This window comes from Tyto alba, unplaced genomic scaffold (assembly GCF_018691265.1).
Source record: "Tyto alba isolate M040663 unplaced genomic scaffold, T.alba_DEE_v4.0 Super-Scaffold_2, whole genome shotgun sequence".
Classification (NCBI taxonomy): Eukaryota; Metazoa; Chordata; class Aves; order Strigiformes; family Tytonidae; genus Tyto; species Tyto alba.
In genome coordinates, this window is record NW_024881282.1 from 46,436,041 (window position 1) to 46,452,483 (window position 16,443).

The 16,443-nt window shown below is 36.0% G+C and overlaps 1 protein-coding gene across 1 annotated transcript in view; it reads right to left on the reverse strand.

Moving 5' to 3' along the window:
- OTOGL (otogelin like) overlaps positions 1-16,443 on the reverse strand; it is a 107,875-nt gene that overhangs the window by 24,336 nt on the left and 67,096 nt on the right. Inside the window, exons 34-43 of the mRNA XM_042793212.1 lie at positions 14,960-15,238; positions 14,225-14,342; positions 12,908-12,987; positions 9,071-11,958; positions 8,218-8,395; positions 7,199-7,341; positions 6,108-6,131; positions 5,885-5,977; positions 5,070-5,259; positions 2,591-2,805 (exon numbers count right to left, since the gene is read on the reverse strand). Of these exons, the coding sequence (XP_042649146.1) occupies positions 2,591-2,805; positions 5,070-5,259; positions 5,885-5,977; positions 6,108-6,131; positions 7,199-7,341; positions 8,218-8,395; positions 9,071-11,958; positions 12,908-12,987; positions 14,225-14,342; positions 14,960-15,238 (4,208 nt within the window). The remainder of the gene's footprint in view (positions 1-2,590; positions 2,806-5,069; positions 5,260-5,884; positions 5,978-6,107; positions 6,132-7,198; positions 7,342-8,217; positions 8,396-9,070; positions 11,959-12,907; positions 12,988-14,224; positions 14,343-14,959; positions 15,239-16,443) is intronic.

Below are 16,443 nucleotides of genomic sequence, written 5' to 3' on the forward strand. Positions count from 1 at the left end.
TGTGCAAAGAATGACATTTTTTTCAGAACACTCACTCTACAAAACCTAAACTGCCAGAACCTTTTATGCTCATTAGTAGGCACAGAACACAGTCTTAATTAGATTGTGACACTACATACAAGAACTTTTGCAGTATAGCCCTGTCAGATAAAAGTCAACAGTCTCAGCTAAACATTGGTACAATACCTTCCATAAATTCCTGCTGTGAACGAATTATTACTGAGTGCTCTCTTTCCATGTGTATAGGACCCAATAGCATATGTTACTGGGTTTATATGCAGGCAGTGCAACCTGTCTTACTTCTGTTGGTTTTATTTGCATAAGCTTATAACAAGGTGGAAAAAGTCAGATTCTGTTTCATTCTGCCTGTTAACTACTGTGCTACAGCCCAGCTCTCCCTGTGGTTTCAGCAAATCCTCAAGCAGTTGCTAACTTCTGTCATAAAGTTCACGACACTGATGACTCTGTTACCTATCCATGTCCAGTTGCTTCATGCCTGTGAAGTGCACAATACACTCCATCCACTCTGGCTCTGCCACCATCTTATATATCAAAGAAAACAAATTTCATGATGGATGAACCATGTGCTTGACAATTCCGATGCTATGTCAGGCTTTGCTATAAACCAGGAAAAGATGCAATTGCATTGTATCTGAGGCTATGAGAGTTCTCCTGGAAACATATATGAAGTATGAATTCTGACTATTCAGATTCCCTTTAGTAATTTTTAAATGAGATGTTAAAACAATTATGAAAAGCATCCTGCTACTCACTGGTGCTATTCTCCCTCTTGATTCCAAACTGCTTACCACTGCTCCCTCTGTGAGAGCTGACTTGTAACTCCCCAAAACAGGGGCTGAGAAAAACAGCCTGAGAAAGAGATAAGGGATGAGGTAGAGCAGAGGCCTTCCAAGATGAGGAATGCCTCAAATGCTCACAAGTAATGAAACTGTAGTCATGGGGGTGAATAATGTGGAGTCTGGAGCTGAGAAGGTGGCCTGATTAGCACAAGATGCAGCTGGAAGAGGGAGTCTTGTGAAGGCAGGATGGCTCCCCTGTGGTGCCTCTTGTAAAATTTCAAGGGCCATCCGCCTGGTGAATGACCTTTGCTTCATTATCCACAAAATGCATGTTAAAGTTGACATCCCCGAATATGCTAATGAAGATCAACAAGATCATGCTAATTACAGCACCCCATGAAGCACCTTACTCCTCCTCATACAGGTGATACATAGGTAGGTGGGTTGACCTAGGGGATGGACCCAAGGAAACCGTGTATGAATTGAGGGGGAGGCGAGCAGTGAGGCAGGCAAGCACAAGAGCAAGCAAGCAATAGATGAAAAAAAAAGAAGACATGAAGAATTCAGGAAGACACATGCATCCCTGATAAACTTGGACGGGACCAATGCAGGACCCCAGACTGGTGGTCTCTATTCTCCATCTCTCTTCTTTTCTTTTTCCCCTCTTTTTCCTTATTTTCATTAGGTGATGCAAGGCATACTATATCGCTTGCCATAATTTGTTATATACCTAGCCAGTTATTGTGTATCCAATTAGTACTTTATGGGAAATGAATAAATGTTTGTGCATAGACTTTGAGACTTGTCTCACCATTGTCCACTCTGTCAGGGATTTATGAATCTAGAGTCACTTGTCTCCCTTGTCTGAGCAGGACATGACACCCTCCCATTAAGCTTCTGTGGCAAATATCTATTAATCTTTTTTTTAATAAAAAAAAATCTCCATTTTTTTTTTTATCTGGGGAAAGTGAGGGGAGGTCTTGGGAGCTTGAAGGAAGGGGCTCAGCTGCCTTCAAAACCTTTAAACAGCATTTGTGTGTGCTGAAAACCAAATTGTAACACAAACAAAGGACAGAACAGCAAGAAGTGAATCGGGAATCTGGACACATCTGTCTCTGAGAAAGAAAGGGTCACTTGTGTAATTAATCCTTTTTATTTTTAATTCAGTGGGAAAAGTAAGTCAGACCTCAGAGATTTGGGGTTTCCTCCTTTCTCGTTCTGGGAAGCAGCTGTACTGCACAACCCACCTTTAGTGGTAGTCTGCACCTACAGCTATATCCCCATTAGAAAGCACAGTGGACAGAAACAAATGATAATGATTTCTGTAAGAAATGCTACCAAATTGTCAACATAATAGTGTCTGCGTCAGAATTTGTTTAACTGGAAATTTATTTAGTCCATTCAGTCTCAGATTGCATGAGTTGCTGTTGTATGCAACAGAAGCATGAGGCTTTTTATTTTAGTAACCCATATCAAGCATTTATTAAAAATAACTCTTTTGGGATGTGTTTGTGTTGAGATTATGATCTGGTGTCTCTCCTTTGAGCTTTGCCTACCAATTAATGTAAAAAACAGCGTGATAGCACAGGCATCCATATAGATGTGTGTTTACAATGAACGTGACAAAAGTATTAAAGCCAATATGACAGAGGTATTAAAGCTACCCATCCAGGTGTTAACTCATGCAAATAAGCAAAACATTAAAAATGTGCATATCTCTCTCACTCTTTTCTTAACTGTACAACTTCTATTTAATTTGCACCTGGAATTTCTCTGATCTTCATACTCACTTTCTTGTGACATGGGATGAAAATACTTCTGTTTAACAGTTCCATACAATATGTGCAGTTATCTTCAGTACAGTTTCTTACTGGCCTCCTGGTTGTTACATCAAGTGATTTCTCAATTTCCCAACTCTTAATGAACATTTCCATTTCCTCCATATTTGTAATTATGGTCCTGTTTTGTGTTTTCAGGTCATCAGTAGGGTCTCCATTACACACCCCTGGAGACAGAGCATCAAAGCACAAACAAACATGCCTTATTACTTCCTTTGGGAAAAAAAAAAAAGGTACGCTTGATAAGGTAAGGTTAACATTGCATGAGGCTCACCAGTGAGACTTAGTTATCTGAATCTATAAATGAAAGCAGCTATATGTCCACTGTAGTTCCAAGTTGCTACTTGTGATTTTATTTGTCAGCTCAATAGCTTAGCAAAACAAGCAGATCATACAATACTGATACTTTTCCCAACAATTAATTAATTTTTGAGAAAAACGGCTACAAAAGTGTGCTGTTGAGTGTAGCAGATTCACTGACATGGCACCAGATTCTGATCTCATTCTACTGAATAGCAGTCAGCTCCACGGGAGTACATGTAGACAGCTTTCAAATGAACTGCACATCACTGCTGATTTGACACTGTATTAAAACTGAATTGAACATTCTAAATGCAAAAAGTGATGAAAGGAATCTTTTGATGAACAAATTGCTTTCTCTAGAGAAAATACTCAATTTATTAATACAAAATTACTGAAAAAAAAATGCTCCACCCAAACCCCTAACATCCATTGGCTACCTTAATTAATGATTGCATGTATTTCAATTAATTCATCAATGAAAACATATACTTCCTATAAGCACATAACAAGTCATCAGTGCCAAAATTTTAATCTTCATAATAGTGATTTACATCCCAGAGACTGATCAGCCAAAGTTCCTATATCCTTTTTTCACTTTTCTTCCACATTGCTAACCACACCCTGAGGCCTTGCCTTCATGCTTCCAGCCCTGCATCCTGGCACTCTCCAGGGTGCATTGTTAGAATTGGGCTAGCCTGGTGTGACAGGCTGTTACTGTCTCACACAGCAGGGAGAAACACAGAAGGTGATATTTGCATAATAAGAAGCATTTGACAGTAGCACTGCTTTCCAGTATTCTTAACGCTTCTTGCTTCTGTCATAGTGCCATCCCACAAACTGTGCTGGTGTTAGAATTTGTAGGGCCATACTACAGAATTGCAGAATCATTACAGCTTTAAAAATAAAGCCAATTTACCACATAGTCCCAGAATTTTTTCAGTATGAGAGGAAGAGGATAGGAGAATCCCAGACAGGAACAAATGGCAGAGAATATGAAAGAAGGACTAAAGGAGTCTTCAGACTTTTCTGCAAAATACCAGGTAGAACAGCACTTTACAGCAGACGTTGGATTTGTCTGCATAGTCTTCCTCTTTCTGTCCTTTCATGGCACAAAGAGTAAGCATTCTATAATCCTTCCTGCATTTGACCTCATCTCATCCTAATCTTTTTCAGTGTGCATAGAGAAGATAGCATGATATTGGGAAAAGCTGGAGTAAGTGCCACGGACAGCATTCACCTTCTCTCACTAGATCTAGGAGAACTTTCCTTTTGTTCAAGCAGAATATAGCAGTTGATTTTAAACACCAGTTTTGTTTATATGAATATTTAAACCATATCTGAATTGTTTTGGTTGCTTTTAAAACTAAAAACAGTTTAGATTATAAAAAGTTCATTTTCCTTTTCAATGTGGAGTAGATTCTGTAAAATTACAATGCACCAGAAAATGAACATTTATGGTAGAATTAAAGTAACTCTGAAATACCTGCTTACACTTTTCTATATAATTCATACTGGTAGAGTTATAAAAAGGCTATCAGGGAAGCCTGAAACATGCTAAATTTACTATCACTGTAATTTACCTCAGCACAGTTTTGGACCCTAGATCCAACTTTAAGAGGTCTGAATTTGAATTGACTATCTTCAGGGGACTTGAACCCTTCCCAAGTTATACCTTATATCAGTATTTGCATAGCAATACTCTGGCACTGCAAACATCTGACAATTATTCTTTTCTCCCATAACCACTGAAATATACTGTCACTGCCTCAACTTCTTCAGCAACCACTTCTCCATTGAAAATTTTCCCCTTTTCTTTACTTGACTTCAACAATATTCTTAAACGCAGGCAGATGAGTACATTTTTTAAAAGTTAATTAGCTACAATGTACTGATCATTACTTGATCTGCAAATTACTTTATTAGCAAGCAGTGCTTGGAAACAGAATTATTGATTTATTGTTATTAATTAATAGAAATTAACAAGCCCACCTCAAATAGGATCATCAGTGTAGTTAATGGAGGTCACAAGAAGAGATACAGGGACAGCAGGTCACAGACACAAAAAGGAGGTGTAAATTTCAAATGGGAAATTACTAAATAAGAAAAAAAAATGCCACCATAGCCTCACCACAGAGTCCTTCTGTTTTCATCGATGTGTTAGACTGTAATCCATACTGTATATCTATGATGCCTGTAACGTGAGCCCACTTGATGCTAATACCAGCTGGGGTATTAACAACATACATTGCACCAGTATCCTGAACACTCAGTCCTTCTTTTGAAAATGGCAATGATTGAATTACAGAATCCACTACTACCTAAAATAAATCAAATACATTTTAGGGATAAAAACAGAGTGTGAAGATGTAGTTTATATGTCTTTACATTTTATAGCAAAAGATATTTTTTACAGCCTCTGCCACATACAATAACAGTCACAGTGCTTAAATAATGGAGCTTCCCATCAGTGCCATTTCCTATAACTGCAAATGAAGTAGGCATGAGAAAAAAATAATTATATGGAACTATTTTCTAATTAAGGAAGGAATAAATGTTATTTGTCACATATCGTATGATAAACCAAAAAACCCCTCATCCCGATTATTCAGTTATCTGTTCTGACCTGTTATTGACTAGTAGGAAAGGCAGCTTAAGTATTTATCACGTCTTGGAATATTTCTGTTTGGTTCTAGGTTTTCTAGAAACAGTATAAATGCTTTTGCAGCTTCTTTAAAAATCTCAAAAGATCTTTAAAGTGTAATTTTGGATAAATGACATGTAAGTGAAGCATGGTATCAGAAAAGTATATTTTTTGAACTGCAAAAGTAATCCCAATCCTGTAGTACATTCATTATAAATCTGATCTATTGCATTCTACAACAGAATAGCTCTCCAACCATCTTTTAAGCGTACACATGCTATATACTGGTGTTATATACTTACTTTTCTTGCTAAACGATTAATAAGTAATTTATTTGTGCGTGTTGTTACATTTAATTTCTTAAAACAGAGCCCTGAAGTGCTTGCAGGGGGAACCTTTAAAGAAAAGTGACAAACAAGTTTAGTTACTATTGTTTTTCTAATTCTGTACCAGTGCTATAGGGATTTTTTTCAATATGTGTAATATTAATGCATTTTATAATTAGTAAAAGCAGAAAGTACTCACTAGTTCTCTTATTGAATTTGCACTCTGGAAAACATTAAAAACCGATTAGAAGTGCAGTGATAATCAGCAGCATTCTTATTTGGCAAAAATAAGTTGTCTTTGAAGTTCTACATCAATCAGCTTCATAATTAAATTAATTTAATATATTTGTTATAAATAATTAAAAACATACATTTACCAGCTAACGTAGTGCACTTTTCTATGAACTATTTTTAGAAAATTTATTTACTTGTTAAAGATTTAATTGAAGAGGGTTTTATGGAAAATAATACAGAAAAGATAACACAATAACCTGAAGAAGTTGAATTAAAAATACATAGAAGTAAAATGGTCATGCCAATAAAATTCATTGTCCTAACTTTGCTAAAACTGCTATTTTACCAAGACATCCTTCTGCACAAGATTGAAGCTTGTATATACCGTATCTCAGCTGGCTTTTAACTAAACAGCTTTAACACTGAGAGCAACTCATTACCAATATCATAAGATTCAGCGTATCCTGCAAAGCCCTTTCAAAAAATATTTCTTAACTACAACTACAGACTTCTACAGCTCATCTGCCTGTGTGGACTGTATTTGTACCTTTAGACTGCAACCAAGAAACAGTGAGGAGAGCAATTTAAAAGAAAACTTCTAAACCAGCGTAAAACTCGGCACTTAAAAAGTAAGTGTACAGTTGCCCAGTGAGAGTAGATGAGAGACCAAATAAGGATGGGAAGGAAAGAAGCCTGCTGAAGTTCCTTATCAGAAACTTGTTTACCCACAAACCAAAGATGGAAATACAAACCATTTGTTCAAGGGCTGCATAAATTAGGGCTATGGATGATGCAAAGAAAATGTATGTACAGACATAGGAACCAACATTTGAATTTCCTTATAACATATTACAACAATTGCTATTTAACCTGAGATAAACTTCTTTTTTCTAGACAACATGATTAAGCATGCTCCTTGAAAAGTAAACAACTTTCCATTTTTTGGTATGGCTTTTATCTGAAACTTTTAAGTGATACATTTTTGCAGAAGTTCATACCCATAACACAAAAATTCAAGAAACTATGACAATTATTGTGGAAATACAAGAATCTTACCTGATTAGCAGGACATTTTTCAATATGAGCAATAATAATTTCTCCTGGTAGCTTGACTAAAATGTAGGAAGCCATATTACAGAGGGCTATGTTGTTTCCATCAAATGTAATAACACTCAGTTCGGATAGTACAGAGCATTGACCTAAAAAAGAACTGTCATTTAATGAGGTTACCACAAAACCAAGTACAGGGCATTTCTAAAAACTTCAGGTTTTAGCAATATTTGCTTACATGTATATGATTATATACATATTGATAACCTTGTTCTGCGGACATGATACTGAGACATAAGCAGAAGCAAGTATCTTGCATTGCTCAGTGGAAATACCATAACCTACTGCCATGTGCCCAGAGTACGGGAGAAAGTTTAAATTGGTGAAAATTTTCACTTAAGTCAATGTTTTGCAGGCAAGGTTAGTGAATCTGTACATTGTGAGATAAAATATATGCATTAAAATATTTATACTTCTGAGATACTGATAAAAAAAGACTGGTCTGTCCTATCTTGAGACAAATATTTGAAGTACAATACTGGTTTCAGTAACAATCCAAGGTTTTTAATATGACTTCTCTTTGGCCTTTTTGTTCACTTGACAGACAGTTATCTGCCAGTTTATTCAGTTCCTAAGTATGAGGAAAAATTGCAATTAGAGCTAACTGAAATTTGGGTGTTCTGTCTTTCAGAAAATGCCAATGTTCAATTTGTTTTCTTCACAAAATATTGAAATCTCAACATTTCTACTGATAGAAATTATGAAAAATCTCAGCTGGAAAATGTTGATGTTGCAGATTTCATTTTCATGTTTTCTTTCAAAACAAAATATTTTACTTTCTTGACTGTTAATTCAAAGATACCAAAACATTCAGTATATTTCATTCTGGTTTGCTGATGAACAGCTGTTTTAAATTTATTACCATATTCAACTTCATATTCCCACTGTAATAAACCCTTAATTTATTACTTGAAATTTACAGATCAAGGCTCTATGTTGTATTTAAAAATAAAACAGTGACTTACATGGACATTCCCATTCTGGGCAACAACTATCAGTGTTAACTTGAACTGGCATTCCTTGAAAACCACAGTCTGGCTTCTGCACATCCTTAGGGCAGTTCCTTGAAAGGTTGTATAACATCCAACCCATATTAAGACATACATACTGGCTACATTTGTCGATAGGTTCAAGGTATCTTGGCTGTCATATAATGAAAAAACAACCAGAATCAATTTCACATTCATTGCCCCGATGTGATCACTTGTTCATTCTGCTCTGAGATAGAATCAGCATATCTGCGTGACCCCTCATCAGTTATTTTGGAATTAATTGCTTTTCTGTGGTTGTAAGAGGTGACAATGGTGCACGTCCATTCACCCACATCCATCCTGTTCCATCTACCTATGGTGGAACACTCTATGTGAAGCATTATGTGTTAAGGCTACACCTTATACCCAGTAATAATCAGAAACATTTTAAGAAACACAGAATCATGCTTTTCCATCATTTTAAACCCTATGACAAAGAAACAAACAGAAGAAAGAAAGACAGGGTGAGATTATGCAGAAGTGCAAAAATTCCATGGATTAAGGCTTTTCTGCACCTCAGATACATATTTCACTATCTAGAATCAGCACATAGCTTTAAAAGCAATTTTTTTTCCCCAGAGCAATACATCCAAGTTGCAGAATATACCAGGGTAGCATAAGAGCAGTGGTACAACAATCCTCTGAGAAGAACTGATTATTTTAAGATACACTAATAAAAACAAAAATAGGAGATATTTAAAGTCTCTGTAAAGATACATATCATAACAGAATGGTTTGAAAAACAATATATATTTTAACACATAGGGACAAGTAAAACTGATCATACCACACATTCAGAAGATGTAGATATCAGCGTATGCATCATTGTACCAAAGGAAGCCTTGTCAGCTATAGCTGTCATTGTTTCTGTGCTTGCCAGAAAAGTTTGTGTTTCCACAGGCTCTGAAGAGGAAGGCAGAGCCATTCCACCACTAGAATGAGATAATTCTATTATAGTTCTGGTCTGCAGCTCTGTGGACTCTGTTAAACTGAAATAGGGTTTAATGGTTTTCTGTGTTGGGATTTTGGACCAATCTGATATTGTTATATCTGGGACCCCAGAAAGAGAGACATTTTTTACTGAGGTAGTATTTCTTGAAAAAGGTGAACTGTGAACTGCAGATACTGTCAGGTAAGATGGAGAAGATTTCTCAGTTGTGGTTGACTGTATCTTGGTAACATTTCTTTGCTCGTATGAAGTCTGACCACTTTCTAAAATACCCACAGTTCTTCCAAATGAGGTCAAGTATTTAACTTCTGAAGCTGTAAATGAGGTACTCTTTGTCTGTGATAATGGACTTGTAGTACCAGTTGTTTTTGTGATCATAATTTTTGGAGTTTCTTTAGTGCTCTGTGAAGCTTGAGTTGCTGCAGATGTAAATAAAGATTTGTGTGATACATGCATGGGTGTTTCTGTGGTGGTAGGAACTGAAGCTGAAGCCATATAAAGCTCCAAATTGGCAAAAAAAGAATCAGTAGTTTTTGTAGTAATCCTAGAGGCTACAGTAGTGCCAGAAGCAACTAATAAACTGGCTGAAGAGCTAGGTGGTAGTTTTGCAAAAATATAAGGTGCTTTTAAGGATGTAGTGTTCACTGTTGTGTTCTCAATCATTGGTGTAGTGGATTGAGTGATGATTCCAGCTGATGTGGCTGATATTGTTCCATCTTCTTCTGAAGAACTTACTGAAGAACTCTGTTTTCCTAGAGAAACAGTAGAGATACGAGTGGTCTTAGGAGGAGGTGAAGACATAGAGACCCTACTGGACTTGCTTTCTAAAGTGGCTTCAGGAGTTGTAGGCATTAGTAAAGAGGGCATTACAGTGGACGTTTTTAGCGCTGCTGAAAGGCTGGTAGAAGGGCTTATGTTTAAAGTGAATGTAGAAAAATCTACAGAAGTTGGGAAGTCTGTAACTGGACTTTTTGAGGTTCCTTGTGTATCTAGATCTAGAGATGAAACTGATGTTTGGGTAGCAGTTATATTTTGTGTTAATGCTGATGTCCTACTGACTATGGGAGTCAATGAAGAACTTGTAGTATGAGATGTTATATAAGATGGTACTGATGTTGATAACAAGATTGTAAATAAAGATGATGACCTTGTAAGAGAGTGGTCTTTAGGAATAAAAGCGCCTGAACTTTGTGCCACAGTGTCAGTTTTCAATTCTGTATGTGAACTGCTTGGGTACTCTGTAATTTCTGAAGTGGTTGTTAATGTAGCATTTGGAGGTAACACCAGTGTCCTAAGAGGGAAGACTGTAGACATAATGGATTTCATTGGCTTTTTAGAAATGGCTGACACTGAAAAGGAATCAGCGTGCATCATGTATTTATTTTCTTTTGAGGCTTTACTTGCTATAGACATATGAGAGATTGTTGGATTGACTGGAAGAGTGGGAGCATCGGAGGCTACTTTATAAAGACTTTTGGAGGCAACAGTGCCATCTGCCATAGCTTTGGGCTTCAGGGAAGTAATCAGAGAATGCACTGGTATAGATACTGTGTGTGTTACAGAAGGACTTGAAGAAGTGTTTGTAGGGATTTGAGAAGCAACTTGAGGTGAAGATATGGTCGTTGTGGGCAGAGCAGTAGAAATACTGCCTTTTATTAATGGAGATGTCTGCTTAGGACCAGTCACCGAAGATTCCACTGAAGATAAAAATGGCTTTGAAGAAAAACTAGCTAAAGAACTTGCATTTAATGATATGAGGGAAGTTTTAGACAAGGATTTTGCTGTTTTAAAATATGAAACTGTGATTAATTGAGGAAAACTTGTCTCAAAGCTACCAAATCTAGTAGTCATAGGAATTTGAGGAGCAGTTGAAATCAGTGCAGAAACAGGTGTTGGGTGAACTTCAGTTTGACCAATGCCAGACCTAGTTCTAACAGGCAAAGTAGGTATCGGAGAAGTAGATGTGCTTAGTGTCAACTGTGAACCTAGAAGCAATACAGGTCTTGTGAAAGTTGCTCTGCCAGCCATCAAAGCAGACAAAGACACTTCAGAGGATACTGCTGCTCCTTTAGAATGACTTACTGAAGGACTCCTACTCTTCCCAATCCCTGCAGGCAGCTCAGAAGTGACAAAAGATGGCTTGGAGGTTAAAGTTGTTAATGCTGAGGTAAGAGGAACAGTTTCTAGCTGAGTGGTTGATGTTTCAAGTGGAAATGGAACTACCACTAGGGAGGTGGGTGTTAGTAACGCAGAACGTGCTGGAATAGGACTTGCACTGAGCAGGGTTGTTGGAGTTGCTATTGTAATGGGTAAAGTTATAGATGCAGTAGAACTGACAGTATGTGATGTGACTGCTGAGGCTTGAAGAGCAGTTGGAAAATTTGTTGAAGAGATGAGTTTAGAAAGGACAGTAGGGCTGGCTGTGCTGTGAAGTACAGCAGAAGGCTCCACTGTGCTTGGTAATGAATATGTTGAATAGGTGGCTGCATTAGATGCTTCCAATGAATAAAAGTCTGTAATGGACTGAGCTGACATATTCATTCCCCTTAAAGTTGTTTTTGCCTTCACAGTTATTTTGGCTGTCACACCGGTATGAGTTGACTCAGTCCCTGGAGTAATATATAAAGGAGGTGTCTGAGGAAATCTCTCTGTGGTAGCATCCATGTGAGAGAGTAACAATGAAGGTTTTGTTCCAATTGCTGATTCTGCAGGTGTCACAGGTATGCCTACAAGAAAAAAAAAAAAAAAAAAAAAAAAAAGCATGTTTCACTGTCTTTTATGGAAAATTGGTAAAGCAAAATAGCAACATCTGTCTCTACTCTAGTCCCATTTAAATATTAACAAGTCAGAGCATCATTTCACTGAGATGATAATTTGCCAATGGTTCCAGGTTGCCTGATGACTGAGGAACTTAGCTGACTCAAAAAGTTTTCTGATTTTCTTTGCAAATTAAGTAGATAATTTTTTATTGTTAGTGAAAACACTGATTTTGCAGAGCAGTTTTGAAGCAACAAGGGCATTCCATAGAAAATTCAGTAAATCCAAAATATTAAAATATTTGGAATAAATATATTAAATATTTGGAAAGTATTATACTATATGAGATGACTTTGTACTAGCAAATACAAGCATAATGTATTTAATTCAAAACTTCTCAAGTAAAATAAGAGACAGTATTAAAATGTAATTGTTATGTTAAAAGAATACCGTATCCGCAAAATAAGCAAATAATGTAGTATCTTCACACATCAGAAGTTATGAAATAGATGCAGTGAATTTGTTAGTGGTGGCTCATCAACTGAAAACTCTGACCTTTTCACCACAGCAGTATTTCTCCCATTTGGAATCTTCTACATACATACATACATATATACATACTACCAGTATATAATCAAATATAGTTCTGATGAGTGTAACACCATCACAAAAGGTTGAATTTAACACACTAGTAGAGAAATTAAAGAATTCAACTTTAGATACAGCTTGCTTGGATGTGGGAGATGTACTTTTGGATGACTGGGAATGGAGTATATGTCCCAGTGAGACATTCTTCAACAGAAGGATGTTCTGGTGAAGCATTTAATAAAAAAACAACAACGTACTTTTGATTAAAACCTTTCCTGGGTTCTCTACAGTGATTTATAAGATTAGACCAATATAAGAAAATATACTTACAGTCTTCTGGATAAACACATTTAAGTGTGACCTCATCAAGGATCATGTTTTTGGGACAGTATGGCAAGCATCCTTCAACCCTTTAAGATATTGTATAGTTAATTCTAAAGCAACAGTAGAAACATAAATTAATTTTAAATTATTTTACTTTGGCAAATGAAACATTTGGACGTCTTCTCCATCAGAATACTGAGAACTTTCCAGTGTAATGGCGAACACAACATTTTGAGGCATTTTAAGGTCAAAAAGACATTGAACAGCACAATTTTGTTTCCAGATTGTTAATAATCAATTATTTGCATAGGCTGATGAATATGATAGCTTTGGACCATTCTGCTTCCACAACCAGATGGCAGCTCAGATCACTAAGCAGAAAGGTTTTCCATAGGGCAAAGAACTTATCTACAAGACTGCTGTTTTACCCAGATGTGTTCATCTGAGTCATTAAAATATTTAGACTGACTCCATAGAAAGTATCATTCTTGTGCACTTTCAGCATAGGAGAGTGCAGACAAGTCTATATGTTCCCTTATTTTTCTTATTTTGGGGGGGTTTAAATAAGAAAATAATGACATTAACAACCAGTGTGCCCCTATGGAAAAAGCTAAGAATACCAACAGAGAAATTAAGTAATAGTCCTAATCATAAACTGCATATGCCTAGGGAGGTAGTCTGAAATTCAAAATATCATTTCTTTTCCACCAGATTTTGTGCTTTGAATTTTCAGTCATTTTCCGTTTTAACTGGTTATGATTCTATAGTTGTCAGGAGAGATCCGTGGAGACAGGAAATCTTGTTACTAAGGAACAAGATAACTTCAGGCGTGTGAAATACCTCACATCATGCCAATGAGCCTCTCTCAGTATAAAGTTCCATTCTTTTACAGGAGAGGGCGTAGTCCACCCTTACTATTTGTACAGTTTTTGATCTCTGTCATATAAACACCAGAAAGTTGTAATCATTTACAGAATCATGGCTTTAGGATGTGAATAGAAATCCATAGAAGGGAATAGCCTTCATTTAATTTAATAGATTTATGCTTCACTACCAGAAGCTAATCCCCTGGGCTAAATGCAAATGCTCTTATTCTTGTGTTGAAACGTCTCATGTAAACAGGAATGTATACCATGGGAAACGAGAGGCTTTTTACAAATGTTTTCGCACAACTTGTGAGAGCTGCTCACAAGAGTGGTATTGAAATCTGGATGAGTGAAAATGAATGGATATTGCAGCTGCACTAATTTTCAGAAAGCATACGGTACACATAGTACAAAAAAAAAAAAAGTATAGTAACAATACAAACTTAATTTTACTTACGGAGGAAGGAATTTACATGCTGTTCCTTCAGGGTCGCTACATGTTTTAACACAAGGATTAGCACAAGATTCATATCGCCATTCACACATCCTTCTGTAAGGCACAGATGCATCGAGTTCTGAGAAAGAAGCAAGAGGTGTTATTTATTGATTGTTTAGTCAATAAACTATAAGTGTATAGTCTTTTCTATAATGTATATTGGGATTTTCAGAAAAAATTAAAAATGAAAACCAAGTAGAGAAATTCTTGAGAACTTTCAAATAGGTGCGATTTTGTTCATTTTCAGTTTCAAGTGCTTTAAATTCAGTCAAGCTAAAAGACACTGAAGCTTCAAAGATACAAACAGCTACTCACTTTTACAATATATTCTGTTTAAAAACCTTAAAAATCAGTTAAACATAGTGAAGGAACTGTTGGTTGCAGAAGCAATACAGTTTACTCATTCATTAAAAAAGAATAGATATCTATAGCTCACTAACAAGACATTAACATGCAACTTTATTTGACATGCCACATTCGTTTTGAAAGAGTGAAAACAATGAAAATATAGTTCAAAGATAAAGTGAACGTCATATCTGCAAAAGCTAGAAAATAATAACATTTGAAGGTGGCATGGAAGAAAAAGAGTAGTAATCAAAAATAAGTTAAAAAGTATTTGTTACTATTGCTGAAAAAAGTGTTCTAAAGGCAAGCAGAAGAAGCCATACTTATTCCTGGGGATTATGCAGAATTTACCTTCAATACTAAAGCTACTCAAACGCTTGAATTCTTCTGAATCATCGTACTTTGCCACTTTAACACCAGATGATGTGAGAATGATGAAAAATCCTTTTTTACTGTGCAATTCAAAGGCACTGAGCCCTGGACTCCAGAGGCCCTGGTGGTGGAAGAAGGTAGCTCGTCTTCGAAAGGAGGCACTTGTCTGCCACTGTTCCAACCCAATGGTTTCATTGTTGTGTACGTACAGAAAGTAGTTTGGTCTTTCAGCAGATTCAAGAGAAACAAGAGAGAGAGCTTCCACAGAAGGGAAAAAAAAAAAAAAAAAAAGTAAGATTTTCACAGAAAACAACTTAAAAGTGAGATTAAACTCTAGATAATGGCTGTTAAGTGGCTCCATTTAAACAGCTGCCTTTTATAAAAAAAAATACTTCCGTTTTATGTAACACACTCAAAAAAATAATACAGGGTCTAAAGAAGGCTTCAAATGATCACATAATCCAGAGGAACTAATCAGTTAGATCAAAACTACATTCTTAGATAACTGACTTCATACTTGGGTTTCAACTTGAACAAAATCTTGAAATGTCTTTAATCTAGGTGAATTAATTCTCTCATTCCTCAGATATATGAAAACTACCTGTATACTGCACAGATATAATGAATGTTTTAGTCCCACTTTACATCAGTTGGAGAATTGACAAGACTGAATTAATTCTTTCACTCTGTGTACTTTATTATTTCAAAATCATATCTAAAAATCTAGTTTCTCCACTGCAAAATTGTCAACTGTTTGTGAATATAGTTTCAAATTTTACTGTGAAGACAGCCCTTCTCTGTGTTGATTTTTGGGGGGTTGGGATTTTTTTTTTAATAAATTAAACTCTGTGAGAAAGCAATGGCAATGTCTGTGTCGACCTAATCGGCAGAAACCCAATGCATGTGAAAAAACAAAAGTAAAAAATATACAGAAGGAAAAAATATTTAAATATATTTATTTATGGTTGAAGAGTTTGGGTCGGTCTCTGATAAGTGAAAAATAGAGCTTAGGAATAGATGTTCGCCTAAGAAACTTCCTTCTACAGTGTATGGAGGTGCTGCTCACTAACAATGTAGGAGACAGATCAGTTGTTTTAAGTTGCACATTTTACAGTCCACTGAAAGTCACAAAAAAGAAGAAAAAATAAAGTAGAAGTGATTTTGGTGGAGACAAAAGTATCCTGCATTCAGCTTCAGTGTTGATACGTGTGCAAAATTCTCCAGTTTCCAGTTAGTCAAACTAATATTTTTTTTTTTCACAAAGTAATTCTATTCATTTATATTTTATAATATTTCTAAAACAGTCTTTGAAAAGTCAGCTTTAAAGCTAACTGAAGGTTTTCCAATATTATAAAAAAAAAAAAATATCAGTATTCCTCCTCGGTTTTCAAATTGGCCACTTTATCATCACTTATTGCAATAACTAAAAATATCTAAACTATTTTAGGAGATTTAGAAGATGC